This window comes from Apodemus sylvaticus, chromosome 1, assembly GCF_947179515.1.
Source record: "Apodemus sylvaticus chromosome 1, mApoSyl1.1, whole genome shotgun sequence".
Classification (NCBI taxonomy): Eukaryota; Metazoa; Chordata; class Mammalia; order Rodentia; family Muridae; genus Apodemus; species Apodemus sylvaticus.
Window position 1 is genome coordinate 75,341,984 of NC_067472.1, and position 27,456 is coordinate 75,369,439.

At 43.0% G+C, this 27,456-nt stretch overlaps 1 protein-coding gene across 10 annotated transcripts in view; it reads left to right on the top strand.

Annotated features, from left to right (window-relative positions):
• The window catches only part of Ate1 (arginyltransferase 1), a 125,201-nt gene extending 116,345 nt beyond the window's left edge, over nucleotides 1-8,856 (top strand). For all 10 annotated transcript variants that reach the window (XM_052197275.1, XM_052197214.1, XM_052197232.1 and 7 more), the window contains one exon: nucleotides 5,735-8,856. In XM_052197275.1, the coding sequence (XP_052053235.1) occupies nucleotides 5,735-5,913 (179 nt within the window). In that variant the 3' untranslated portion in view covers nucleotides 5,914-8,856. The remainder of the gene's footprint in view (nucleotides 1-5,734) is intronic.
• The last annotated feature ends 18,600 nt before the right edge of the window (nucleotides 8,857-27,456 follow it).

The window sequence follows — 27,456 nt, forward strand, 5'->3', positions numbered from 1 at the left end:
AACAACTGCCTCTGAGTGGAGAGGAGACAGATGTGGCCCATGGGGAAATGGCGGTTTATAAAGGTACAAGAGGAAACCTGTGTTAGGATGAGGTGTTTAATTTTCAATGGGCCTCTTAACTATGTGAGCCACAGGGGGCTTTTGATTGCTGGATTTCAATACTCAGATAACTGGACCTTGGTAGCCTCAGGAGGAGGAAGTGGTCAAATAAAGGAATAATAGACTTTGGGGTCCAGCTTTAGGAATGTAATCTAATGAGTTTTAGCAAGCCTAAGGAAAGGGAGTGAAGGGGAGAAGGGCAAGGCCTGCCAGAGCCGTGCTCAGACTGACCAGAATCCCTTCACAGGTTATACTTTTACTCTTTTAAAGACAGTATGACAATTACTGAGTACTTATTAATTCATTGATAATGAGTTGCTAAGTAGCTTGATGATTCTTTTTTAAATAGTGAGGTTTTTTTTTAAATGTATAATTCCATCTTTCCTCTGTTTCTGTTAAAATGTATCTTAGAAGATATGTGTTCTCTAAATGCTGGAGGTTTTAAATTATCCTTAGCTTTTCTGAGTGGGCAGAATTCTGTTCATATTCTAAGTCTGAATTGTAATTAAGATTTTAAATGATTTACTTGTCTGTGTATGTATGCATGTGCTCTCTGTGTGTAGATGCTTATGAGGAGAGGGCATTGGATCCCCTGGAACTGGAGCTACAGATAGTTAGGAACTCCTACAGCTGATAAACAACTTCAGCAAAGTGGCTGGTTATAAAATCAACTCAAGCAAATCAGTTGCCTTCCTATACTCAAAGGATAAGCAGGCTGAGAAAGAAGTTAGGGAAACGACACCCTTCAAAATAGCCACAAACAATATAAAGTATCTTGGTGTGACTCTAACCAAACAAGTGAAAGATCTATATGACAAGAACTTCAGGTCTCTGAAGAAGGAAATCGAAGAAGACCTGAGAAAATGGAAAAATCTGCCATGCTTGTGGATTGGCAGGATTAATATAGTTAAAATGGCCATCTTGCCAAAAGCGATCTACAGATTCAATGCAATCCCCATCAAAATCCCAACTCAGTTCTTCACAGAGTTAGAAAAAGCAATTCTCAAATTCATCTGGAATAACAAGAAATCCAGGATAGCTAAAACTATTCTCAACAACGAAAGAAATTCTGGGGGAATCAGTATCCCTGACTTCAAGCAATACTACAGAGCAATAGTGTTAAAAACTGCATGGTATTGGCACAATGACAGACAAGTGGACCAATGGAATAGAATTGAAAATCCAGAAATGAATCCACACACCTATGGTCACTTGATCTTCGACAAAGGAGCCAAAAACATCCAGTGGAAAAAAGATAGCCTTTTCAACAAATGGTGCTGGTTCAATTGGAGGTCAGCATGCAGAAGAATGCGAATTGATCCATTCTTATCTCCATGTACTAAACTTCACTCCAAGTGGATCAAGGACCTCCATGTAAAACCAGACACACTGAAACTAATAGAAAAGAAACTAGGGAAGACCCTTGAGGACATGGGCACAGGGGAAAAGTTCCTGAACAGATCACCAATAGCTTATGCTTTAAGATCAAGAATTGACAAATGGGACCTCATAAAATTACAAAGTTTCTGTAAGGCAAAGGACACTGTTAAAAGGACAAAATGGCAACCATCAAATTGGGAAAGGATATTCACCAATCCCACATCTGATAGAGGGCTAATATCCAGTATATACAAAGAACTCAAGAAGTTAGACCCCAGGGAACCAAATAACCCTATTAAAAAATGGGGTACAGATCTTAACAAAGAATTTTCACCTGAAGAAATTCGGATGGCCAAGAGGCACCTTAAGAAGTGCTCAACATCATTAGTCATTAGGGAAATGCAGATCAAAACAACCCTGAGATTTTACCTTACACCAGTCAGAATGGCTAAGGTCAAAAACTCAGGAGACAGCAGGTGTTGGCGAGGATGCGGAGAAAGAGGAACACTCCTCCACTGCTGGTGGGGCTGTAAGATGGTACAACCACTGTGGAAATCAGTCTGGAGGTTCCTCAGAAAACTGGACATGAGACTTCCAGAGGACCCTGCTATACCTCTCCTGGGCATATACCCAAAGGATTCCCCGGCATGCAATAAAGACACTTGCTCCATTATGTTCATAGCAGCCTTATTTATAATAGCCAGAAGCTGGAAAGAACCCAGATGCCCCTCAAAGGAGGAATGGATACAGAAAATGTGGTATATTTACACAATGGAATACTACTCAGCAATTAGAAACAATGAATTCACAAAATTTTTAGGCAAATGGTTTGATCTGGAAAATATCATCCTAAGTGAGGTAACCCAATCACAAAAGAATACACATGGATTGCAATCTCTGATAAGTGGATATTAATTAGCCCAGAAGCCCTGAATACCCAAGGCACAAATTGCATAACAAATGACTCCCATGAAGAAGTATGGAGAGGGTCCTGATCTTGGAAAGGATTGATCTAGCATTGGAAGGGAATATAAGGACAGAGAAAAAGGAGGGAGGTGATTGGAGAAGGGATGGAGAGAAGAAGGTTTATGGGACATATGGGGAGGAGGTATCCGGGGAAAGGGGAAATCATTTGGAATGTAAACAAAGAATATAGAAAATAAAAATATTAAAAAAAAAAAAGAGGCAGAGGCAAGTGCATCCCTGAGTATGAGGACAGCCTGGTATACAGAGCTAGTTCCAGGATATCCAAGGCTACAGAGAGAATTCCTGTCTCAAACCCTAGCCTCCCACCCTTACACCACCACCACCACCCCAAAAAAAAACATGTGAAGAAAGATTCGCAGAAGTCTGATAGACACAGGCATGTGTACCAAGTGTTACAGTGCCTTTTTAATAGGGTGTGATAGTGGGACTAGTAAGAAACAAATTTTTATTTCAGTAAATTAATATATTGATCATTATAATCTGGTGGGCTGGTGATAGAATCAGAGCCATATTATTTGCAGCATTAAAGATCCAAAATGGGTTGTTAAGTACTTGTTTAGCATGTCCAAGACCCTGGCTTCAGTCCTCAGCACCACTGAAACAGAAAGTAAAACAGAAGTCCCACAGGCTTCTGGGTTGTCATTACTACTGAAGAGGAGATGGTTTCGAGATCCATTACCACCTCCTCTCATGATTAATGGCTATTCCAAGCTGTTTGTAATAAAAGGAATAAGGCCTTCTCTGACAGGCAGAATTCCTTCCAATCATGAATTTCTTGTTGGAACATATTTCTATGACATCTCAGTAAGCTGCTAGCTTTCCTTAGGTCTAGTGACAACCATCTTTCATATCAAAATGCCTTGTTCTTTGGTCTCTTCAGGTGCCATCAAGGAAAGGCCCTTATGCCTTGTTAGTTTAGGGCTGTAGATTTTTGTCGATAACCACTGATGTGGTTACTAGATGATTATAAAAGGATTTTTTTAAAGGACTTAAGATACAGTCTTATCCTTTAAGTAAATAAATTTATTTTTAGTATTTGAAGTATCTTAAATAGGATTGTTGTTGTTGTTTAGATTTAAATTAGTTTTAGTATTAGCAATATAGGGTGTACTAAGATTAGTCTGGGTCTGGAAAGATGACTCAGTGGTTAAAAGTACTTACTGCTCTTATAGAATACCCTAGTTTGATTCCCAGCACCCACATGGTGGCTCCCAGACATCCATAACTCCAGGTGCTGGGCATTGGACAGCCTCTTCTGACTTCTGCAGGCACACAGGTGGTACGCACATATTCAGGAAAAACATTTGAACACATTAAATAAGTAACATTTGTTAAGAAACCAAATAATTCTGCCTTTCTTGAGGATGATCATGAGCTGCCACAGGCCATGAAACCTGACAGACAGAATGATGCCCAGTTCCAGACAGGTAGGCAGGTCTGGAGTCTGAGGTTGGAGGGGCTCCCTTTCTCTCTGTGCTTTGGGCAGACAGACAGTACATAGGCATCTGAGACACACTATTCTTCTCTTTCCTGAAATTGATCTACAGTGAATTGTCCTGAGTTTGATGCTGCTTTAGAGCAACAGCTCCTGAGGAAGAAACTTGAAATGTTTGTGGCTTAGTTGCAAATTCCATGTCTGACCGTAGATCACATTGTATTGTCTGACCTTATGGGTATATCACGCTTACATTGTATAAGATGTTCTGGGTCTGGTTTTGGTGTGTAGAAAGCAGTGAGTTTCATTCCCACTGGCTTGGGTTCCTTGCTCAGGTCTCTTTACAAGTGTGCAGGTATTCCACACTCCACTATCTGGCATCTGCCTATACTAAGCACTTTTGATTGGTTGGATTGTGTTTTTGGAAAGAGTCTTGCTGTGTATCCCAGTCTGGCTTAGAATTCTCTATGTAACCAGGGTGGCCTTGAGCTTATGATCCCCCTGCCTCTCACTCCCAGGCGATAGGATCACGGGTGTATTCCACCACATTCAGTTCATCCTGGGTATTTTTGGTCAGAGACGCACACTGCACTGGTCCTTCAGAAGCCACCAGTTTCTGTGCTTTGCCTTCGTTCTCCACTGTGCTGCTGTCTTTAACCAGCTCCTCCCTCTGTCCAGACACTGCTGTAGCACATGTACAGAGCAGCATCTCTGCAGGTGTTACCCTGCTTATGAGCTTAAGAGCAGGACTTAAAGACTTAAGAAAACCATGGTGCTTACGGTTTATTCAGACCAGTTTTTCACTTGGGATTTCTGCAGAAAGATTCCACAATGTGTGGGGACTCCTAAAATCCTTCTCTGGTAATTCCAGTATGAAGTCAGCTATAGGTAGCATGATTCAGTGTTTTAAATGTGTATGCATGTTAATAGATATAGTGTAACACTCTTTGGATTAGAACTAGCAATGAATCCAGTAATAGGAGTCTAGAGGAATGTTTGCTTAAACATTATTTTATGTAACTATCTAGGCACCAGCAACTTAAGTGGCACGACACTTGGTTCCATGAACTCAGAGGTCAGTCCCCGTGTCCCGGTCTTGTTTTCACTTAACCAAAGGGAAGCTCCCAGGCACAAGTTATGGAGCCTGCCCTTGTATTGGTTCATGTACAGGCTGTATACCCTAAAGAAAGGTACAGGCGAGCTTGCTCTTTCTGATAGGCTCTTGCAGTCTCAGAGAACACTACTTGTGCTGACCAGAAGGCCACAGCCGCTTCAGGGAAGGCAGGGGCACAGTTATTCTTCTAGGTTGTTCTGTGCCTTGATACAGGCTATGAGGCCTTGTATATGGACGCTGAGAGGCTCAATAGCAGCAGACACAGCACCCTGTGCTGTGTCTTCTAAGGAAGCTGTGAGAATCTGCCCTTTGCCCTCCACAAAAGCCAGGACTCTTTATGCCTGCTAAATTGGCTGTAAGTTTCCATGCAGAGCCAAAGCCTCGGTAGCATGGTTACTAAAGAGTTACTGGTGACTTAATGTGGACTCTAGAAATATTTGGGAGCACTGTAGATGCCACTGCATTTCAGAAAATCAGAAAGGTAGAGTATGGTAGAGTGGTTTTCATTTGAATGCAATTCTTTGATTGCTCTGTTTTGGCCAGTGCACTGGGGAATGCTTGTTGACTCACTAAAATCCTCTGTTCATTCTTATGATCATGCTCATGAGCACACTGTACAACAACCTGCTAGTCCATCATGTTTCAGATCACACACTTCAGATTTACGTGTGTCTGTCTTTGGTATATGGTGGTCTTTGACCTGTATTTGTTTTTTGCAGAGGATGAAGGGCGCAGTAAGGATCTTGACCGATTACGGGTGTTTCACAGACGATCCGCCATGCCTTATGGTGTTTATAAGAACCACCAAGAAGACCCAAGTGAGGAGGCTGTTGTGCTGGAGTATGCAAACCTTGTAGGGCAGAAGTGCTCGGAGAGGATGCTGCTGTTCAGACACTGAAGGCTTGCAGCCCAGCCCAGCACCAGCCTGGGCTTTCCTGCCACGGGCCTGCCTGCGTCTCGGCTCCTGCCGCCACTCACCAAGTACATTCGTAGAGCTTTTTAAAAATATTTTGTGGAATTGTATTTATGAGAATCTTGTGGTTAATATAAAGATTTTAAAATACTCTGTAATCTAGTCCTTTAATTGGGACTTGTCCTTTTGGAGTTTGCTTCTGGAGCACAGTGTATTAAATGTCTCTAGTAAATATTTGGGGAAGGAAAAAGAACTGAATCTAAGTAATTTCCTCACAGTTACTGTTTTGTCCTGGAGAAATTCTGACACAGAGACTATTCTTTTAGACCAGTGGTTCTTAACCTAAGGTTTCATCACACCCACATGGGCCAAATGTTAGATAACTTGTGTATAAGATTCATTACAATTCATAATTGTAGCAAAATTACAGTTATGAAGTAGCAGCAAAATAATTTTATGGTTTGGGGGGCGTGTCACCAAAATGTGAGGAACTATATTAAAGGATCGAAGTATTAGGAAGGCAAAGAACCACTGGCTAAGACCCATGCAAGACATTAGCTTATGCTGGGAAATTCAGGTGGGGTCAAAGGTGAAGAGCACATTCCATCACCAGGAAATGTGCCTTTCCCACAAACCAAAACTCTGTTACTCTGTTTGATATTAAATTCTGCCAGTGTTGTAGTATATTATTAATAGACAACCTGTAAAGGAAATGTAAACATTGCAAACATTGGGTGTTCACTTTGGGTGTCTGTCCAGGATGGTCCTGCCTATGTCTATTGTCTTGTCATAATTGTTTCCTGTCTCTAGTGTTCCCTTGTACCCCAAGAGTTATCTCAGTTTGGATGATAAAATATGCAGTGACCTTAGTGGTGTTTGTTCTATTTCTACAAATATAAGAAACAACTTTTTAAAGAAACGTAGTAACTCCTGCTTGATCTGAGGCTTATCCAAAGAAAATAGATTCCTACTTTCCATTCTCTGGAAGTCAGACACTCTTGTGGTTAGTGATAGACGTGATTATTAACTAGTCCCGTAGCTGTGCACAAGCTGTAGTGGAGTTGGTGGGGCCTATAGCCTCTGCATTCCTCTTCTTGTGGGTAACAAAGAGTCAGTGCTGCCACTGGTACTTGAGAATGGAGACCAGCCACTTACTTCCATCCTTGTGTTGTTGGGCCTTCTGCTTGCTCACCAAATGCCTGCTGTCAAGGAGCAGGCAGCCAGCTGTTAAAGAGGCACGTCAGACATGGTGGGAGAGGCTTCCCTCAAGTGTGATGAAAGCTGGGTGCACAGGTTAGTTAGCTCTTTGTTCCTTCTCAGCTGGACCCTTCTGTGCTATCTTCTGGCCTTGGATCTGTTGAGCACCCCATCCTACAGTGAGGGTACTGTTACTTTATTTCTTTTTATAAAAATTACTCCAATAGTAGCATCTAAGATGCTAAGAAATTAAAAGTCATTTGAAATTCTCCCAGGCATAGAGAAAGAAGCATTATAGAAACCCACAAATCTCTAGTCCACCCCAAATAAAATCGTGCATTCCTTGCTGTGTAGTCACCCTCAGTGATAACTTGTGACTGTATCTGAGATTGAAGATTGTAGAAAATGTGACAGGCAATCTCAGTATTATTATGTAGAATGGGATCAGCATATATGCCCTTGGCATTGGGGAACCAGGCACCCTGCATCCCCTTTTCCTGGTAGTGGCATATCCATGCTACCAGAGTTTGGGTTAGTCCAATATCTCACCCTAGCTCTGAGTTCCTCCTGCAGAGAATAGAGGGAAATGGCTCATTGTCCCTGTTTCTGTACTGATGAGCCTACCGTAGGGCGGCCGCAGTGAGGCTTCAGAGCAACTGGGGCATGAAAACTCTTCAGCTCAGTTGCTATGTTCTCATTCTCCCTCCCTCCCTCTCTCTATTCAGAGATGTGCCCTTGGGTAGGGCTAAGGAGATAGCCCAGCTAGTAGAGTGCCTGAGTTCAGTTCTCTAGAGCCCATGTAAAATGCTGGGTCTGGTAGGCCAGCGACCTAGCCACTGGGCATTGAGCCACTGAGAGACCCTGTCTAAAAGGAGGTTGACAGCATTTATGAGGACATTGTTGTCCTTTATACATGGGTGACAAAAAGGAGCTTGCTAATATTTTGAGCTGTCTAGTGAAGTGTCCATCACAGCTAGGGCAGGACAGTCAAGAAAAATATCCTGACTTGGCATTTTTGCAAAGTCTAACTGAGGTATCTGATTCTGTCTGTGATGTTCATCTAAAGAAAGATGCGTGGAAGCCTTTCAGGGACAGTGCCTGTCTTCTCCAAGCGTCCAGGTCTGTGTGTTCCATCTTCTTTAGGCCCCTTCTGAGTTCAGGTAGAGTCACACTTCCCTCCGTGCCTGACAGCACAGGGGTCATTTTGGTTCGCAATATACCATTTTTATTTAAATTATTTTCAGTTCTCTGAGATTTTTGTTACTTTTATTACAGGTAATCTGAGCACTTTTATATTCTAAGGTAGAAGCTATATTATCAGATGAATATATCCACTCAATTAAAATTATTTAGATAAAATTATTGTTTTTCTTTCAAGCAATCTATCCTATTTTTATCCATTTGCAAATGCCAGTTTTGTGTGGTTTCTTAGCATATCAAGATTATTATGTAGAAGAATGTTTCTAGCTTTCTGAACAATAAATAGTTTGGTTTATAAATATTGTATTATTTCAGTGTGAATAAAGGTGAGAGAGAATACAAACATTTAACCAAAGTGATTCTACTGTGGCTGACTTAATAAAAGAGAAGAAGGAAATGAGTGGGGACTTGGTATGTTTGAATTACAAGTTATTCAAATGTGTGCTCCTCTCCTAAGGAACTACTAGCTAGAAGGCAAAATAACTGATTGCATTGGATATTTTTGCTCTTGTAAAAAAGCACCCCCCCCCCTCCAAAAAGAATAAAGCTGTTTGTATCTGCAGTGGTTCTTGTCATTCATTACTTAGTAACATATAGATCCAGCACCATAAATGCCTGTAATCCTAACACTGATGAGATAGGAAAGATTATTCAGTGTCATCTACAGGCGTGCACGCATGCATGCATGCATACCTTCGAATACATTGTACCTGTAATAAACATGTAGAAAATGTTGACTATCTGAATTATAAAATTTAGTTGTCAATAATCAGCTGTAGACCATTTGGTTATGTCAAAATATGGGTGGCTTCCTCTCTAGAGAATAAAATGCCAATTTAAGCAAAATGTGTAGAAGTTCACAAAAATTGGGATGAACTTTTTTCTTTTATCCTGAGGGATTTCCAGAGATATCTGTAAAAATATAAGGCCACAGAATATTTACTTTGCAGTTGTATGGGTGGTATACATTTACCAGTGTTTTGCCTTTCCTTGTGATAAAGAGGATCGTGGTAAATTGGTAATAAAATGAACCTTATTTTCAAGAGAGTTAAGTATTAGCCGGGCAGTGGTGGCACACGCCTGTAATCCCAGCACTGAATCCACCCAGCAGGTGGATTTCTGAGTTCGAGGCCAGCCTGGTCTACAGAGTGAATTCTAGGACAGCCAGAGCTATACAAAGAAACCCTGTCTTGAAAAAACCAAATCCAAAAAAACCGAGAGGGGGGTGGGGGGAAGAGAGAGGGAAAGAGAGAGGGAGGGGGGGGGAAGGAGAGAGTTAAGTATTACTTTTAATTTTTCTCCAGACAGAATGGTTATGGTTTTATTATTTTTCTGGTTTGAAAGTGACAGTGTTTGCCAGCTGTGTAATCCCAGCACTCAGGAGGCAGAAGCCGGTAGGTCTCTGATTATGAGGCCAGCCTGGTCTACAAATCAAGTTCCAAGATAGAAAGTCACTTCTCATCACTTTCTGCTGTTCACATTTTGGTATATATTCTTTCAAGCTTAATTTCCACCATATATGTGTGTATATGTGTGTGTGTGTGTGTGTGTGTGTGTGTGTGTGTGTGTGTGTGTATGTGTATAGATGTATATGTACGTGTATATGTATATGTGTGTATATATAGATGCACTTAAACATACACTTTTTTTTTCTTAAAGAAAAGTGAAGTCATACCATGAATATGACCTAATGCTTTTTCATCATTTTATTTTGAGTGTATTAAAATAGAATGGTCTTGGACTAGAGAGATGGCTCAGAAATTAATAATACTGGCTCCTTTTCTGAGGTCCTAAGTTTAATTCCTAGCAACACATAGTGGCTCACAACCATCTATAATGAAATCTGGTGCCCTCTTCTTGTGTGTAAGTATACATGCAGGCAGAACTTTGTATAATAAATAAGTGAATAAATAAATAAATAAATAAATAAGTAAATAAGTAAATGCATCTTTGAAAGGGAATAGAATGGTCTTAATGATTTGGAATACACATTGTATTCCAGTGTGCGTTTGGTCCTGATGCTTGTATCCGAGTGTGTACTTACATCTGGAGAAGGTGACTTACACCCCTTTATGCTCTAAGTGGGCTTTGAGCCCACTTTATGCATAACAGCAATTATAATTGCAGCATCACCAAGTTTTTATTTTGCTACTAATTGTTACTTGTTATGTTTTGAAGAAAACCCAAGCTTTGTTTTTAGAATGTAAAATAATTAGCATTCTATATACGTTATTCAGAAATGATAAACAATCCAAAATGAACATTATTGATCTGTGTAGTCCTAGGGACATGTCCTACCCATGCCAGCCAGGCAAGCATTTCTACCCTTGAGCTCTACAAAGAGGAAGGTCACCTCCAGCCTTGTGAGCTTATCAACATGTAATTAGTGTGAGCACTGTAGTTCTTCTTATTGCATCAAATTACCTAAGTGAAATAAAAGGCTTTACAATATTTATTCATTGATGATTGCATATATGTCTGTAATGTATTGTGAGTATATTCATCCCTTTACCCTTTTGTATCCACCCTTTGCAGTATTTGAAGTTTAGACTATCCATGTCCCTCTGGGAATTCTATACAGTATTGAAAACCTTAGCTTCACTCTGCTAGCTTAGAAGGTGAGGCCCATAGTAGGTCATCAGATCACAAGGGCAGAGGTCTTGTAAGTTTTTCTGGTCCCCTTGTAAAGCCCTATCTCCCAACACAGGGAGATAAAGCAAGCTAGTATCTGTGACTAGATAGTGTGTTCTCATCAGACACGAAGTCTCCTAGCACCAGGATCTTAAACTTCCCAGAAGTTCTTCCAGAACTCAAGAATGAATCACTGTTGTCTTATGCCCTCAGTCTGCGCCTTGTCATGACAGCCCCAACAGACACCTGCTAACATTCATTCCCTACCTGTCTTTGCCTCTTTACCCAAAGCTTCAGAAAAATAAGTTTTGAAAGATGATTGTCTCTCTTCTCATTGTTTACTAGATATTTATGCTACTGTTTTTAAGTTTGTATGCCCCTAAAATATCTTAAGGACTTAAGCTTATTTTAAAGCATTAAGGTTCTGAATTCTTTCAAAAATCAAAAGTCTTTAAGTGGCGTTTATAGAAATGAGTGAGCAACCGCGCTACCACTGCCAAGTTCAGCTTTGTGTTTGGTGCAGTGGCTGTCTTGAGATTTAGCCTGAGGGAATTTGCACTTTTCTATCCAGTCAATTGCTAGATTATCTTGGCTTCCATTAAGAAACTATTGTCTGTTAACTATTTCAGTGAAACCAAGAGCTAAAGTTGCCAAATTACTGTCTCCCAAATTACAAGGTTTAAAAAAACTTTTTTTTAAATTTTTGGTGAATCTCACTTCATGCACCTCGGCCTCATTCATTTCCCAGGCCTTTCCTTTCTGCCCTCCACCCTGTAAAGACTTCCTCCAGTTACCCCACCATGGGAACTAGTGTTTCATGCTGTGTCCCACAGATACCAATGGCATATATTTTTCACAGCCTGCTTAGTAGGGGTTCAACCTCTCTCCTCTAGTCCACCACCTACCAGAGGTAGTGAAAAAGTTTATTAGGATACTGGGGAGAAGTGACCTGTTTAGAAATAGTTCTTTGGGGGAGATTTCAATCTTCATTGTTCTCAGTCCAGTCCATTAGCAAACACCAAACACAAATCAGTAGCTCCGGTCCAGTCTGTTCAGCAATCACCATTCAGGAAACAGCAGCTGCAGATGTCAGCAGACACCACGCAGGACTGCAAGGGCAGTTCAGTCCTGAAGAAACAGTGAGGTTCACCAACTGTCCCGAGTCTACCATAGAAGCCGCAAGACGCCCCGGGAACCTCACAAGAAGTTCTTTGGTGAGTTTTTCTCTATGAAGTCACCACAAGCGAAGCTCAGCAACATAATGTAAGGTGAACCAGTACATGTGTGTCAGCGAAGAATAGTGAGGCACAGTGGAGTGAACCAATACTCGAGCCCCCACTGTCTGTGGGGTTATATTTATATTCTTTCTAAACATCATGTGTCCTTTCATGTGTCTGCTTCAGCAAAACATTCTATAACCTGTATCTGCTTCAGCAAAACATTCTTTCATGAGTCTGCTTTAGCAAAATATTCTTTCACCTGTCTGTCCCAGCAAAACATCATTATAACCTGAGTCTCCAAAGAAACCAGCAATTTCCATGTTAGTATACCCTTTTGTTCAAGCATCTTTACTTAGAAATGTTCTTTGCAATGAGGCATTGGTCTGGTTTGAGGTCTCTGACTTCTGCGACATCATCCATACTGGACCCTCACTCCTCACTGAGACTCCTCATGCTCTGTATCCTGCTGTTGCTCAGTCATGGAGATCCTGGGGCTTTGGCTCTGCAGGACCAACTCACTCTAACAGCTCATAAGCTAGTAGATGTTGGGGTGGACCAGCTCAAAGCCCAGAATTCAGGCCTGCGGGGTAGCCAAGTTGGCTAGGCTGCCAGCTGTCCTGTGCTGCCCAGGCGAGGGGCAGGGGAGCTGTCCCTGAGGGGCTGGTGAGGGGCTGGGCTAGCTCATCACAGTGCTCAGATATCAGCATGGCCTCTGGCAGCAGCCCAGAGACAGCTACATGGGCTTTGATGGTAACACTGGTCTCAGATATAAACATACTGTGCCTGCAATAGGACCATGGACCCAGATGTGGCCTTTAGCAGCAGCATAGGCACTAATGTTACCATGACCTCAGGTGGCAGCACAGGCTACTCAGATCAGTCCCCTTGGCATCAGCATGGCCCCTGGACATGAACATGGTCTCAGGCAGCAGCCCAGACCACAGAGACATCTGAATGCCCTTTGGTGGCAATGTGAGCTACAGACATCAACACAGACCTGGTTGCCATAGAGCCATAGGCCCAGCCGTGGCCCTTTGCAGCATCTGCGGCCTGGGTATCACTGTGGCCTCAAGCTCCGGCACAGGCTCCTCAGACCCACCTGTTCCTCACCACATCCAGTTGCATCTCCAGTTGCACCTTGCTCCACAGTGCACAAACCACTTGGCTTCACACTTTCTCCTATCTCTACTGCACACTCCACCTTCCCCTCTCTTCATCACATGCTCACTTATCACAGTGGCACCTGCCTGGGGGCTGAGGCAGGAGCGTGGGCCAAATTCCGAGTTTGAAAAAGCATTATTATGAGAAAGGGGGTGTCCTGTGAAAGTGAGAACACGAGGGAGAGTAGATGTGTTAAGTTTGGGTGCATATACTGTGGTGTGGAGGTCAGAAGACAGCTTTCAGGAAGCCAGTCTGTCTTTCCGCCTTGTTTATGAGGCAGAGTCTGTTTCTGCCCTGAAGAGAGTACTGAAGGCTTTTGGGCAAGCCTGCTGCCTCTGCTTTCCATCTCTGTAGGAATACTGGAGTTACAGAAATGTACCTCCAAATCTGCCTCTTTTACATAGGATCTGGAGTAGACTCCGCTCCTCAGGCTTGTACAGCAAACACTTCCGGCCACTAATCCATCTCGCTACCCCCCAAGACTATTAGGGGTTTTAAAGCTTCAGAATAGCTTGGTTTCCTCAACACATCTCTCTACTTGCAATATGAAGACTCAATGCCAAGTTAATGTTTTCAACATGGGTCTAGCTAACCACTGTGACAAGACATTTGTGGCACTCGGGAGGGAGTGTCATATCCTCCACAGAAACAGAGGCATCCTTCACTTGTCTGGCCTGCATATAGCAGACTCTTTGTGACTAGCACAAATATTGTCTTGTTTAAGGATCAAAGGGCCATTAAAGTTTGATTAAATGCAGTACGAGAAAGTAGCTTGAAATTTGTGTTTTAATGTTGCAGGCTTTAGGCGTTCACTGAAGAAAGGGCATAAATGCACTCTTGTATAATTTGACCATGTGGTGTAAGATTGAATTTTCTCTGAACTTTAATTTTTGTGCTTGTCAGCCTGAGCCAGGATTTTAAAGTCATTTAACGTAGGCCTTAAAAAAATAGCGTTAAATGAGAACTCATGAATTCTTCATGAGGTCCAATTCATCATACTTTGTTAATTCACTACTCAGTAAGCCTGAATAGCATCTCAACTAAGGGAGTTTTTTGACCATGAAAGAAGAAAAACAACGTCTCAGTCATACATACAGGATTCCACGTGCCTGTCCACTGTCTTCTCAGATATGGAGAGATGGCTAGACTGAAGAGTTATTTTACTAACATGAGTCTGCATGCATGTGTGTGCGTGCCGTGTGTGTGTGTGTGTGTGTGTGTGTGTGTGTGTGTAGGGGGGGGCGTTCAGAGGTCAGAAGAGGATATTGAGTGTCCTGCTTTCTTGCCATTCTCTTTACTCCTTTTGAGACAGGATCTTTTACTGAAGCAGGAGCTAGGCAAAGTCACAGCTACACTGCGTGTGACCCTGCAGGTTCTGCACTCCATGGGATTGTCTGTTTCCGGGCATCACAGCTGTATCCGGATTTACAGTGAAGCAGTACACAGAGATGGGACTCTTTAAAAAAAGAAAAGCTTGAATTGCTCAGAATGTTTTCACATCACTCTAGTATATTTCCATTTTAAAATATTTTATAATTTCCAGTACTCACAGAAGGTGGCTTCCTCCATCTGCAGCTCCAGCTCCAGGACATCCAGCATCCTTTCTGGACTCCAAGGGCACCTGCACACACAGCTGCACATGCCTACACACAGTCAACACATGTCTACACGTAATTTGTGATTAATTAAATGAATATTTTGTCTTACATTTCCTTCCAGGTTTTTAAAGGTTCTAATTAAGTGTTCATTTTAATCAAGTACAAAAGTCTTTGTAAGCCGGGCGGTGGTGGTGCACGCCTGTAATCCCAGTACTTGGGAGGCAGAGGCAGGAGGATTTCTGAGTTCGAGGCCAGCCTGGTCTACAGAGTGAGTTCCAGGACAGCCAGGGCTATACAGAGAAACCCTGTCTCCAAAAAAACAAAAACAACAACAACAACAACCCCAAAAAAACAAAACAAACAAAAAAAACCCAAAAGTCTTTGTAAATTTATCCATAGTTCTGCCATATAGCAATAAAAAGACTTTCACTAGTTTCCCCCAAAAAGTTTACCGGACTTTGCAGAAGAAAATATGCAACTGCCAATGCGCTCATCAGTTAGCCAGCGCAGAATGAGAAGTGGGAGTGGTGCAGCTCTGCCTTTTAAAAAATCCCATAGTTACTGTATTTTTTCCCTATTACCTGGTTTATTTTCTATTACCCAATTTGTTTCCTAAACCATTATAGTGTTTATTTAAGTTTGATCAATAAAGTTTACTTAACTTTATTTAAGTTTATTTAAGTATGATCAGTAAATGATGATTTGCATTTGTATCATCTTTGTCTTTATCTGTGTCTGTATCATCTGCCTCTGTCCTGTCTTTGTCTCTATTTCTTCTGAATCATGCTTGCACCATCTGGAACATTGATCATCTCAAAAAGAGGGGCCAAGAACATGGGTCAGTCAGGCACAAAGGTTTAACACAGACCTGTGCTGGTGTAGGGAATGTACACTATCATGTACAGCAGGGCGGCATAAATGTTTATCTTACACACAGCAATGGCTGGCCAGGCATGCTGTGTGTCCATCCATGAGCTTGTCACGCCCGGTCATGTTTACGTTTCCATGAGAAAATTTCCACCAAGGCCATGTTCCTTCCTCTAAGTCCTTTGGATAAAGCATTCTAGTGAGCTTTAGTTATGATAGTGTGCATGGACAGGCTGGGCAGACGTGCCTTCTGGGGGAGTAGCATGGAGAGCCTGGTGATTTGCTCAGTAGGGAAAGGCTCTTGCTTCTAAGCCTGGTGATCAGAATTTGTTTCCTGGGACACACATGATGGAAGGTGAGAACTCAAATCCTGCAAGATTCTCTGACCTTCACATGTACACGGTGACACACGTGGACATACACATGCAAGCATACAAAGTAATTAAAAGTGGAATAACAGGAAGGCCACAGTGATGGAAGCCTTTGATCCCAACACTCGGAAGGCAGAGGCAGGCAGTTCTCTGTGAGGCCAGCCTGGTCCACAGAGTGAGTTCCAAAAAATAAGCAAGCAAGCAAGCAAAAACAAACAAACAAAGCCCCTTGGCCAAGGAAGACTAAAAGCCCCTCCCCTGCTGGGCTTCATTCAAAAAGGCTGAAACACTTCCAGACCTGGCCTTCATGTACTGGGCAGAGCATATGCACAGGCGCATGCTCTGTGCATATTGGGGTGGGCTGGGGTGGGAGCTGAAGGGTCTAGGATGTGTCATGTGCCTAGTGGCCCAGTGCTTTTGGAGCTTTCCCCAGAGGTCACTAGCCTGCTCCTCTTCTTGGAAGTGTTTTCTTTTTCTTAGTAACAGGCTTTCCCTTTGGGCAGCCCCATCGTTTCTCTGAAGCCCTCTCTTCCACCGTGCATGCATCACCAGGGCTGGGTGTGCCTGCTGTCTTGGGCCCTAGCTCAAACAGGACTGGCTTTCTCGTTACTTTTCTCCATCTTCTCTCCTGAAACTGGCTTATGCTGTTGCTTTTTCTCTCACACTCTAATAAAATGTCCTCAGTACGACATGGTTGTGTTACCAGGGCATTCAGGGTTCTCTTTTGTGTAACGTTTCTCCCATGTACGTCCTGGGGATTTTACACTCAGGCCATCTGGCTTAGGAGCAAGTGTAACCACGGGCTTTTCACCCATGCCCCAGTTCCCAAATAATGACTCAGAGGCTATTTATGTATGAATAAATGCCTAGGCCATAAGCTTAGGCTTGGTCCCCGACTGGCTTGTAACTTATGTAACCTGCTTATTCTATTCTCTGTGTGCCACACGGCTGGTTACCTCTCTTCCTCTTCAGACATCTGTCTCTTCCAAGTTCAAATGGTGAACCTCCTCTGTCTGACTCCCAGAATTCCTATCTCTCTCTCTCTCTCTCTGCTAGATGTTCAACCTTCAAATCCTGCTTCAGCTCATTGGCTATCAGATTTTTATTGACAGATAATACTTTCACACAGTACACAAGAGATTCTTTCTACAAGCAAGTGCCTTTTACTGAGCCCCTCAAAAATATTTATTTTTATTTTATGTATATGGGTGATATATAATGTTATTTCATAAATAATGTTAAACAACATATAATTATATCATATTATATATCATATTGTGTCAATATGTATATATATGTATGTATGCATATGTATGTATGTGTGTGTGTATGTATGTATATGTATGTGTGTGGTGCCCCCTGAGATCTGAAGTGGGCTGGGACTGGAGTTACACATTTGTAATCTGCCTCTAGGTGCTAGGAATTGAACCCAGATCTTCTGTAAGAGCAGTAAGTACTCTTAACCAATGAGTCATTCTTCTAGCCCCTCCCCCTTAAAAATCTCTTTGAAGCTGTGTCTCTTGTATCCCAGGCTGGCCTTGAACTTGATATGTAGTCAAGAAGGACAGCCTTGACGTTTTAATTCTTCTGCTCTACTTCCCCAGTGATGGGGCTTCAGACTCCCACACCTCATCGGGTTTACACTGTGCTGGTGATCAAATCCAGGGCTTTGTATATGCTCTACTGAGCTATAACCCTTAGTCCCTAAATAAAGTCTTTTAAAATTTTTGGGTTTTATGAGTGTGTGTGTGTGTGTGTGTGTGTGTGTTCACTGTGTGCATGCAATGCCCATGGAAGCCAGGAGAGGGCATCGGACCTCCTGAAACTGAAGTTAAAGATGACAGCTTCAAGCCCCCAAATGGGGGTACTGGGAAGTGAACCCAGCTCCTCTGCAAAAGCAGCACATGCTGTTAACCACTGACCCATTTCTCCAACTGTTTCACAAAAGCCAAAGTGCTAAGCCTGTCGTTATTCCAATGTTTGGGACTTAAGTATCTCAGACAGCTCTTGAGCACATGGTCCTTTCAAGCTATTTCAAGCTAATCAGAGAGCTAACATTGCTGAGCTGTCCAGGAAATGGTTAAAATGAGTTCACTTTAACCTAAAAACACCCAGTGCCATTTAAATATTGCCATTCAGAGTCACTTAAGAAATAAGAAGCTTCTGTTACTAGATAATTACAGTTATCTGCAAGTTCACAAGACTGAAACAGGTCTTGGAGACCATGTAATTAGGATCCATTTCAAATAGCCCTTCACAAAGAACAGACCAGTGTTAAAATGGTAAGCACTTACTGATGGCTGTCTTTCCCTAATAGAACATGCATAAACAATTATTCATAGGAGCCTAGGCAGAGACTTGCCCCAGGGGCACCTCGGAGTGGATCCCTGTGGCACAATGGGTGGGTAGGGGGGATAAAATGAGCTTAAGGCCTCATACAGTTATGCATATTTTTGTTTGTTTTGTTGGAGACAAAACCAGCCAACAGGCTGTCTGGAAAATCAGCCCCATTTCATGGGCTGCGGGATTGCCTTGCTCAGCAGGTTGCTATATTGGAACTGAAAATGCCTGCGACTGTTTCCAGCTTGCCCCCGACTGTTCTTGCTTTCTTCCCTTTTCTGTATTATAAATCCACAGGCAGGCATATTCTAGAGGAGGCGTTGCAGCTTGAAATCAGTACTTCACTGAGCCACCCAGGTTAGCTGAAAGCTATATTAAATAGGTCAGGACAGGAAAGCAGACACATGCTTTTTGGAGTGGAGGAGTGTCACTGTGTAGTGCCATTGATGGCTTCTTAAATGGGCAGCAGAGAGAGGTACAGAATGATCCTGGGGGGAAAATGGGGTTGTAACTGGTGTCCCCAAAGGCTGCGTCTGTATTTAAAGCTGTTTGCTGTAGCCTCATTTGAGGTGAAGTCAGCTACGTGCTGAGCAGGGCATCCAGCCTCTGGGGCAGCGGGCCATTGGCATTGGCACCAATGCTCTGCTCCCCAGCTCCCCATGGGAGCTGAACTAGAAATTTGTCAGCGGCCACTGTCCAGCGGAGAGGAGCAGCGTCCGTTTTCCAGCCTCATCAGGATGAGCTACTGTGGGGAGGAGGCTTTCTGCAATCTCCTTCGTTGTTCAGACAGGTCCTGACTCAGTTGACATTGGGTACAGAGTGAAGATTTTACTCTTTCTGCCCTTTTCCTTAATTTTTCCCCAAAACCACCAGGGGGCAGAAGGAGCTCCCCGGTTTGCTTTTTCCCCCCTGACTTCTGACTGTCCATGCAAATGAGCACCTTTGGGCGGGTCTCACTGGGTCCATGTCTTAAATATCAATTTTGATTTTCATGGCTTTGCTTTCCTCAGACTTGAGTAGGCCTGAACGCATTCTTCTGCAGCTCAGGACGCCGTGAGTGACAGGGACTCTTCACGAAGCAGTCCTTACTGCTGGCCATGATTCAGGTGCCCTCTCCTGTGTGTTAACGCAGTGCCATCCTCATTTCTGGTGTCCTCTGCACGTCCAGCCTTGCTGGGTTTGGGCAGCCCTGAGCCCCTGGGGTAGGGACTTTGGTAGTAAACTTTCAGTCAGTCTCCACACGTTCTTTCTAGTCACAGCACAAGATACCATGGGGTTATCTGCCCAGTACATCCTCTATACCTCATCGAGTCCTGACCATGTATCCAGTGAGGATGAAGCCACCCGTCCTGTCAGGCTCATCTTTCATTCTTGCACCCCATAATATCCAGCCCAGCCGTGTTGCTCCACTCTGTCTCTCTTAATCCCCACCAAAGTCTTTCCCCAGCTACCAGGTCTGCATTTCTTCCAGTTTCACCAGTTCAAATCTCTAAAGTCTGCAACAGGCCTTCTCAGAAGCACCCCATGGTCTGCACTACCTACATCCCTTCTTCCTTGGCCGTTTCTTAGGGAGTCTAGGAAGTCAACCTCACAGCTGGCACCATGGGAATGGTGCCTGTGAATGTCTGTCGCATGAGCACAAGACTGGGCTCATTTGAGAGTCCTGTGTGTCATGTGAGTGCCAACATCCAGAATGCAGACTGGGTTTGCTCTTCCCTGACACAGCACTGGGGAATGTCTAGGAAGCATTCCCAAGAAGCGAGACCAAACTAGACCACATTGAATTTCATAGGCTCTTCACGCATTAAGAATATCGGAAACACCCATAAAGAAAAGTTGTAAATTTAAGGCATATAAAAGAATTTTGCTTTATAACCCTAGGGAAGTACCAATCTGTTTGCTTTCAGATGTGCAGTTACTAAGGATCATCTCCAAGGGGAGTGTCTTTTGTTCCGCCTGCTTGTATGGTCACTTGAAGCCAGTAGACAGATAGGTGAGTGGGAGGTGATGTGTGCTAAGGAAACTTCATGTTCATCTGCTTGTCTAGATGACAGCAAGAGAAGGGACCAAATACAAGCTCGCTCCTACAAACAAAGGTGGACAAAGCTCTGAGCAGGGTTCATGCAAGGAGGGCATTTGGTTGTTGGTAGAACAATTGCTTTGCGCAATTCCTGGCTTAATGAGTGTGGAAATCGGTGCTTGTGAGAAGGCCTGTTTTAGGTTTGGTCTTCACATACTTCCACCGCTACCACCACCACCAACAAAACATGCTTAAAAGTGATCAGTATAATCTCCACCTAATTTGGATTTAAGTTCACGTTCATCAAAGCCAAGATATTCTAGCGGTGATGTCAAAGCTATTCGAGTTCTTGCTGACCACACTTTGCTCCGAGTAAAAGCCACTGACATCCATTGGAGATCTTGAGGGAAGGAAGGACAAAGGGAAACCTTGCTGGTCAGCCCCAGCAAATGCAGAAAACAGCTCCAAACCCGCTGAGAGGTTTTTATCCAATTCCCCTTTCTCTTGGAATTTCTCATGCCCTTCAATTCCTTGTTAACATCTGTAATGGGATCTGATGCCCTTTTCTGGTGTGTCTGAAGACAGCTACAGTGTACTCACATACACGAAATCTTTTTTTTTTTTGTGCTAATTTTTTTTATTCGATATAATTTATTTACATTTCAAATGATTTCCCCTTTTCTAGCCCCCCCACTCTCCGATAGTCCCTTCTCTTCCCCTGTCCTCCCTCCCACCCCTTCCCACTTCCCCGTTCTGGTTTTGCCGAATACTGTTTCACTGAGTCTTTCCAGAACCAGGGGCCACTCCTCCTTTCTTCTTGTACCTCATTTGATGTGTGGATTATGTTTTGGGTATTCCAGTTTTCTAGGTTAATATCCACTTATTAGTGAGTGCATACCATGATTCACCTTTTGAGTCTGGGTTACCTCACTGAGTATGATATTCTCTAGCTCCATCCATTTGCCTAAGAATTTCATGAATTCGTTGTTTCTAATGGCTGAATAGTACTCCATTGTGTAGATATACCACATTTTTTGCATCCACTCTTCTGTTGAGGGATACCTGGGTTCTTTCCAGCATCTGGCAATTATAAATAGGGCTGCTATGAACATAGTAGAACATGTATCCTTATTACATGGTGGGGAGTCTTCTGGGTATATGCCCAGGAGTGGTATAGCAGGATCTTCTGGAAGTGAGGTGCCCAGTTTTCGGAGGAACCGCCAGACTGATTTCCAGAGTGGTTGTACCAATTTGCAACCCCACCAGCAGTGGAGGAGTGTTCCTCTTTCTCCACACCCTCTCCAACACCTGCTGTCTCCTGAATTTTTAATCTTAGCCATTCTGACTGGTGTAAGATGAAATCTTAGGGTTGTTTTGATTTGCATTTCCCTAATGACTAATGAAGTTGAGCATTCATCCATTTCTTTTTTAAAAATATTTATTGATTATATGTAAGTACACTGTAGAGGTCTTCAGACATACCAGAAGATGGCATCAGATCTCAATTACAGATGGTTGTGAGCCACCATGTAATTGCTGCGATTTGAACTCAGGACCTTTGGAAGAACAGTCAGTGTTCTTACCTGCTGAGCCATCTCTCCAGGTCCTATTCATCCTTTTATTTAAAAAAAAAAGAAAGAAAAAAGAAAAAAAAGCTTAGTATATCTACTTGTTTATTTATATGTGGTCCCTCTTCTTTATGTTTTTGTTTTTACTACTGGTTTGAGGTGGAGTCTTACTACAGGGATCAGGCTTGTCTCAAGATTCAGAAGCTCAAGATATACTCCCGAGTTAGCTTCCCAGATAGCTGGTGTGTATCACCATGCCTGGCTGGCATTCGTTTCCTTATTGACACATTCACCCAACAACTGAGCATCTGCCCTGCCGGATATCGTCCTTGTCCCTGGAGTAAGCAAGATGGATTAGTGTTGCATGCTAGGGAAACCCAAACCCTTTACAGTGATAAGATCCATAAACAAGGCTGCTGGATGGTGCTCGTAGCATGAAAGATGCTTTGGATAGGGTGATTGGGAAGGGCCTTGTTGAAGTAGTGTCAATAAAGATGTGTGGGGTGAATGCAACCATGACTGCATCAATACCAGGAGTCACTGGAGATGCAGGGGTGTAGTGGCCACCATGATTGCTCTTTAGAAGTTCCCCATCTCAGAGGATAAACTCAACACCAGGAGATGGAATGCAAATTACTCTTAGAGTACAGGTGAGATCCTTTGTATCCTCAAGAAGGCATAGAGGAACCCCCAAGAGAGGAACTCTTGGGCCTGAAGTTGATTTTAGAGATGGAAGTGGGCCAGGCAATCCAGGCAGAAGGATGGAGCCGCAGCCCTGCTGGAGGCAAAAGCCCCGGGCATGTCCAGGGAGCAGTGTGGACTCAGCTGCTCTGCAGGGACGGTGCACACAGAGGATCAGTGTGTGCAGAACCACAGACGTAAGCAAATAGTGGCTGAGAATAATTGAGGCAGCCTCGAGGGACCCTGAGGAGCTGCTATGATCTCCCGTGCCCAAAAGGAGAAGACTTGCTCTCCAGGATGAAAATGGAGCTTTCAAGCCTGAGGTACAACAACCATGTTATAATCCCAGGCCTTGGGAAGGCTGAGGCAGAAGTATCGTGAATTTGTCTGAGTTGCAGAGTAAGACCCTGTCCCAAAAGTCACATGTGATGTGGAGATGGTTCAGTGGGGAAAGAGATTGCCATGGAAGCTGGGTGTGGCAGCTCACAAGTACAATCCCAGAACGCCTGTGCTGAGAGGGGAGGCAGAGGCACGAGAATCTCTAAAGGGTCGTGGGCCAACTAGACTGTCTCAGACGAGATGGGGGAGGAGAACGGATACCTGAGGTTGTCTTCTGACTCCCACATGCACATACATATACATTATACATGCACAAAAATGGAAGGGTCAAAGGAAGGAACAAGGGATGGAGGGGAAGGGGAAAAGAAATGGAGCCCACCATTAGAGTCAACAAACCAGCTAAGTTTCCCCCATCAGCGGGAAACAATGTAGCCCTTATCTTTGCTTCTCTTCTCTACTACAGTAGAAATGTTGCAGGATGATAGCACAAGGACTTCCTTCCTTAAGATTCGATGAGGTCATACCCTCCTTGACTGTTCATTAGCTCTAGATATTTCTTTCATTGACTTTGATTTTTATCATATACTTAGATGCTAAATTTAAAATTCAAACACATAGAATGGAAACAAAAAAAAACAAAACAGAAAATCATATTTTTGTTTTTTGTTTTTTAAGGAGAGAAAGAAATTGGAAGCTGTGCACCACAGATAGGTGTGGGGAATAGTGTAGATCCTGTGGAACCCTGGCTGGCTGTTCCTCGCAAAGTTAGAAGAGGAATTACTATGAGGTCAGGTAAACTCTACTGGAAAAATGACCAGAAGAATCAAAGAAGGGTCTGGAAGAATCACATGTTGACGACAGTCCTGTTCTCAATAGTCAGGGAGCAACTGAGGACATGCTCGTGACAGACGGGTGAGACAATGTGGTCTAGTCACGCAGAGCATTTTATGCAGTCTTGAAAAGGAAGGAATTCTGAAGCATTATATAATGAATGTTCCCCTGTAGACATTATGGTGAGTGAAATGCACCAGACATGTGACAAAGTGCCTATACCTCTCTGAGCAGTCTAGGGTCTCTAGCAAGTGGGTCCACTTGAACTGTTGTTTTTTGGGTACAGGGGCTCAGAGCTGCAAGATGAAGAAAGAATTCTGGACAGGGTTGATGTAACAATCCAAATGCATTGAACACAACTGGGCTGTGTGCTTAAAGATGATTGCTGTGGCAATATTTATATTACATACATTTTATCACAATTTAAGTGACGCTGAGTCTGTGCCACGCCGCCTGAATTGTCTCTTTCACTCCTTTGTAAAGAGTGAAATAAATTTTAGTTTAGGTAATAAGCATCTGCTCTCTGCTATGCCTGAGATGGGAATGTTTCTGTTATTTTTAGATATTTGAATATATATACATGCATACATATATGACATATATGCAAGCATGGTGTCCTAGGTAAAGACTCACATTTAAACACAGAATTCATTTATGTCTGATGTGTGCCCCATCCACACAGCCTGAAGGTGATTCAAGACATTCACCTTTTCTTTATTTATACTTTGAGTGTGCTTTCCTTTTGTCTGAGGCACATCACTTGAGGCCACGTGTGGGATCTATCAGCACTCAGAAAATGTTGAATTCTAGAGCATTTCAAATGTCATATTTGGAAATTAGAGGTGTTCCACCTGTGTGTGTGTGTGTGTGTGTGTGTATGTGTGAGTGTGTGTGTGTGTGAGAGAGAGAGAGAGAGAAAGAGAGAGAGAGAGAGAGAGAGAGAGAGAGAGAGAGAGAGAGAGAGGGAGAGAGAGAAGTTAACATGGAAGATATAGCACTTAGACAGAAGGGATAAACTCTAAGGGCTGAAACTGTTTTTCTAATAAAAAGAAGATGACTTTGATTCTATGTAGTAGACTCATAATAATTTTGGAGATGCTTTTAGACAAATCTAACTGTGATGTTATTCTGACCGGAGTATGACCAAGAGGACACACATGGCTAAGAGCAGAGACTCTCGGGAAGGTAAGTTTCAGAAGTCCATTGGAGACTAGTTGGAGGAGCCTGGACGGGGCCTCTGCCAGTTTATCAGAAGAATTCCCACTCTATTTCAAGAGAGACACACAATAATGAGTGTCCAGGTCATTTTAATAAATACAAAATTCCCCAAATGGCCCACTCTTCCAGACTCTATGGCTCCAACAAGTGCTGTAAAAATAAAGATTAAACTATACAGAGTATTTAGTGTTTTTTTTTTTTCTGATTACTGTTACTTTGCTTTGCTAATAAAAGTCACTAGGCATCGGGCCTAAGGAGTACAGACGGCTCTGACCCTCAGTGCCTCTTCTTACTATGGGCACAGCACAGGAACCCTCTTCCCAAGCTACGGGGGACACTCTAAACCACAGCTCTGCACTGCCCACAGGAAAGAGGGTGACCCGTGCTGTCCTTGGCTGACCCACTGCAGGGAGCCGGCAGAGCTCGGTTGCCACACCAGGGAGTCCTCGGCTTTAGAAGCAGCAGTGCCTGCCTCTCAGATTCCAGATCCCTTTTGCAATCTTGCACTTTGACATAATTTTAAGAATTGGGGAAAATTACAAGATTAGTACAAAGAAGCACTTTGTGTCTTGTAGGAATGAAACATGGGCATAATGCATTATCCAAGGGCACCCAACTTCCTCCGTTTCTCTAATACTGTCTCTTGTAGATTTCTTACTTCAGGTCAGGAGCATTGTGTGCCCTTAGTTAGCATGTAGGGTTCGGTTTTAACTGACAATTAGCAATCAGCCCTTCCCACAATTTCACATTTTTCAACAAAAGAAGTTGACAGTTATAAAGATCTCTTCTTGATATGATTTGGATGTGGCCAATTTTGTGTCTTTTCCAAGGGTTGCACATCCAGGGGCTGACAATTGGGGCACTTTGGCATGCCCTTTGCCTATGTGGAAGCCATTCAGAAAGAATGTATTTTAAAAGTTGTAGGGCTGGGGAGATGGCCCAGTAAAGTGCTTGTCACACAAACATGAAGATCTCTGTTCAGATCCCTGCCAAGGCAGTGTGCACTGAAAGCCCCTTTGAGGGATGTAGGATCCCTGGGGCTTCCTGAGCAGCCAGTTCAGCTAAATCAGCAAGAGACACCCAGTGTCAGCCTCTGGCTTCCATGCATGTGTGCAGGAAGCAGCAGCAGCAGCAGCAGCAGCAGCAGCAGCAGCAGCAACAACAAACACCTGTTCACCTCTCTACGCCTGTGTGGGTCAAGTGCAAGAACTCTATCAGCTTCCCTGGGAACCCCCCCAACCCCCTGTCTTGACCACAATGCCTTTCTCCCTAACCCAGAGTAGCCTTACTCTGACTTTTCTGGTAATCACACATGCCTTCCCCGTCTGGATAGCCTTTTGCTTCTTTGTCTGTTCCCTAGCCATCTTTTCCTTTTTTCTTCCTCTTCTTCTTCATTTTTATATTTTTTAGCATACATTTGTTGAAGAAAAACAGTTGACTTAATCTGGAGAGTTTCTGCCAAATCACAGCTTTTGTGAATCTCCTGTATGTGACACCTTGTCTTGTCCCTGTACTCTGTAGACCCAGGGGCTTTGATTAGACTTGGGTCCCATCTTTTTTTTTAAAGATGTATGTATGTATGTATGTATGTATGTATGTATGTATGTATGTATCTATCTATCTATCTATCTATCATGAGTACACTGTAGCTGTACTGAAGGTTGTGAGCCATTATGTGGTTGCTGGGAATTTGAATTCAGGACCTCTGCTCACTCTGGCTTAAAGATTTATTGTTATATCTAAGTACACTGTAGCTTTCTTCAGACACACCAGAAGAGGGCATCATATTTCATTACGGATGGTTGTGAGCCACAATGTGGTTGCTGGAATTTGAACTCAGGACCTTCAGAAGAGCAGTCTCTTAACCACTGAGTCATCTTTTCAGCCCAGGTCCCATCTTTTTTATTAGGTTATGAGAGATGCTCTGATTCCGTGATGTAAGAGCCTTTAATACTCTAAGCAGGTCCATTCATTCACTGAGGCTTACATATAGCAAAATGACAATATTTTAATGTTATCACTTATTGGTCAGAATTATCCCAAAGGCACACTCTGGTGTCCTGCTTGTGTACCCTTTATGTTCAGAGTAGATAACAAATAAAAGATATTTCCTTCCGTATATAAAATAGTTTTTATGTAACAAGCTTATTTCTCATTCTCTAAAAGTGACCAGTTAGGCATGTGCAAGAATACGCGCACACACACACACACACACACACACACACATCTATATGGTCATGAACCCATATACTTAAACATATTCGATGAATTTTAATCCTTTTGGTT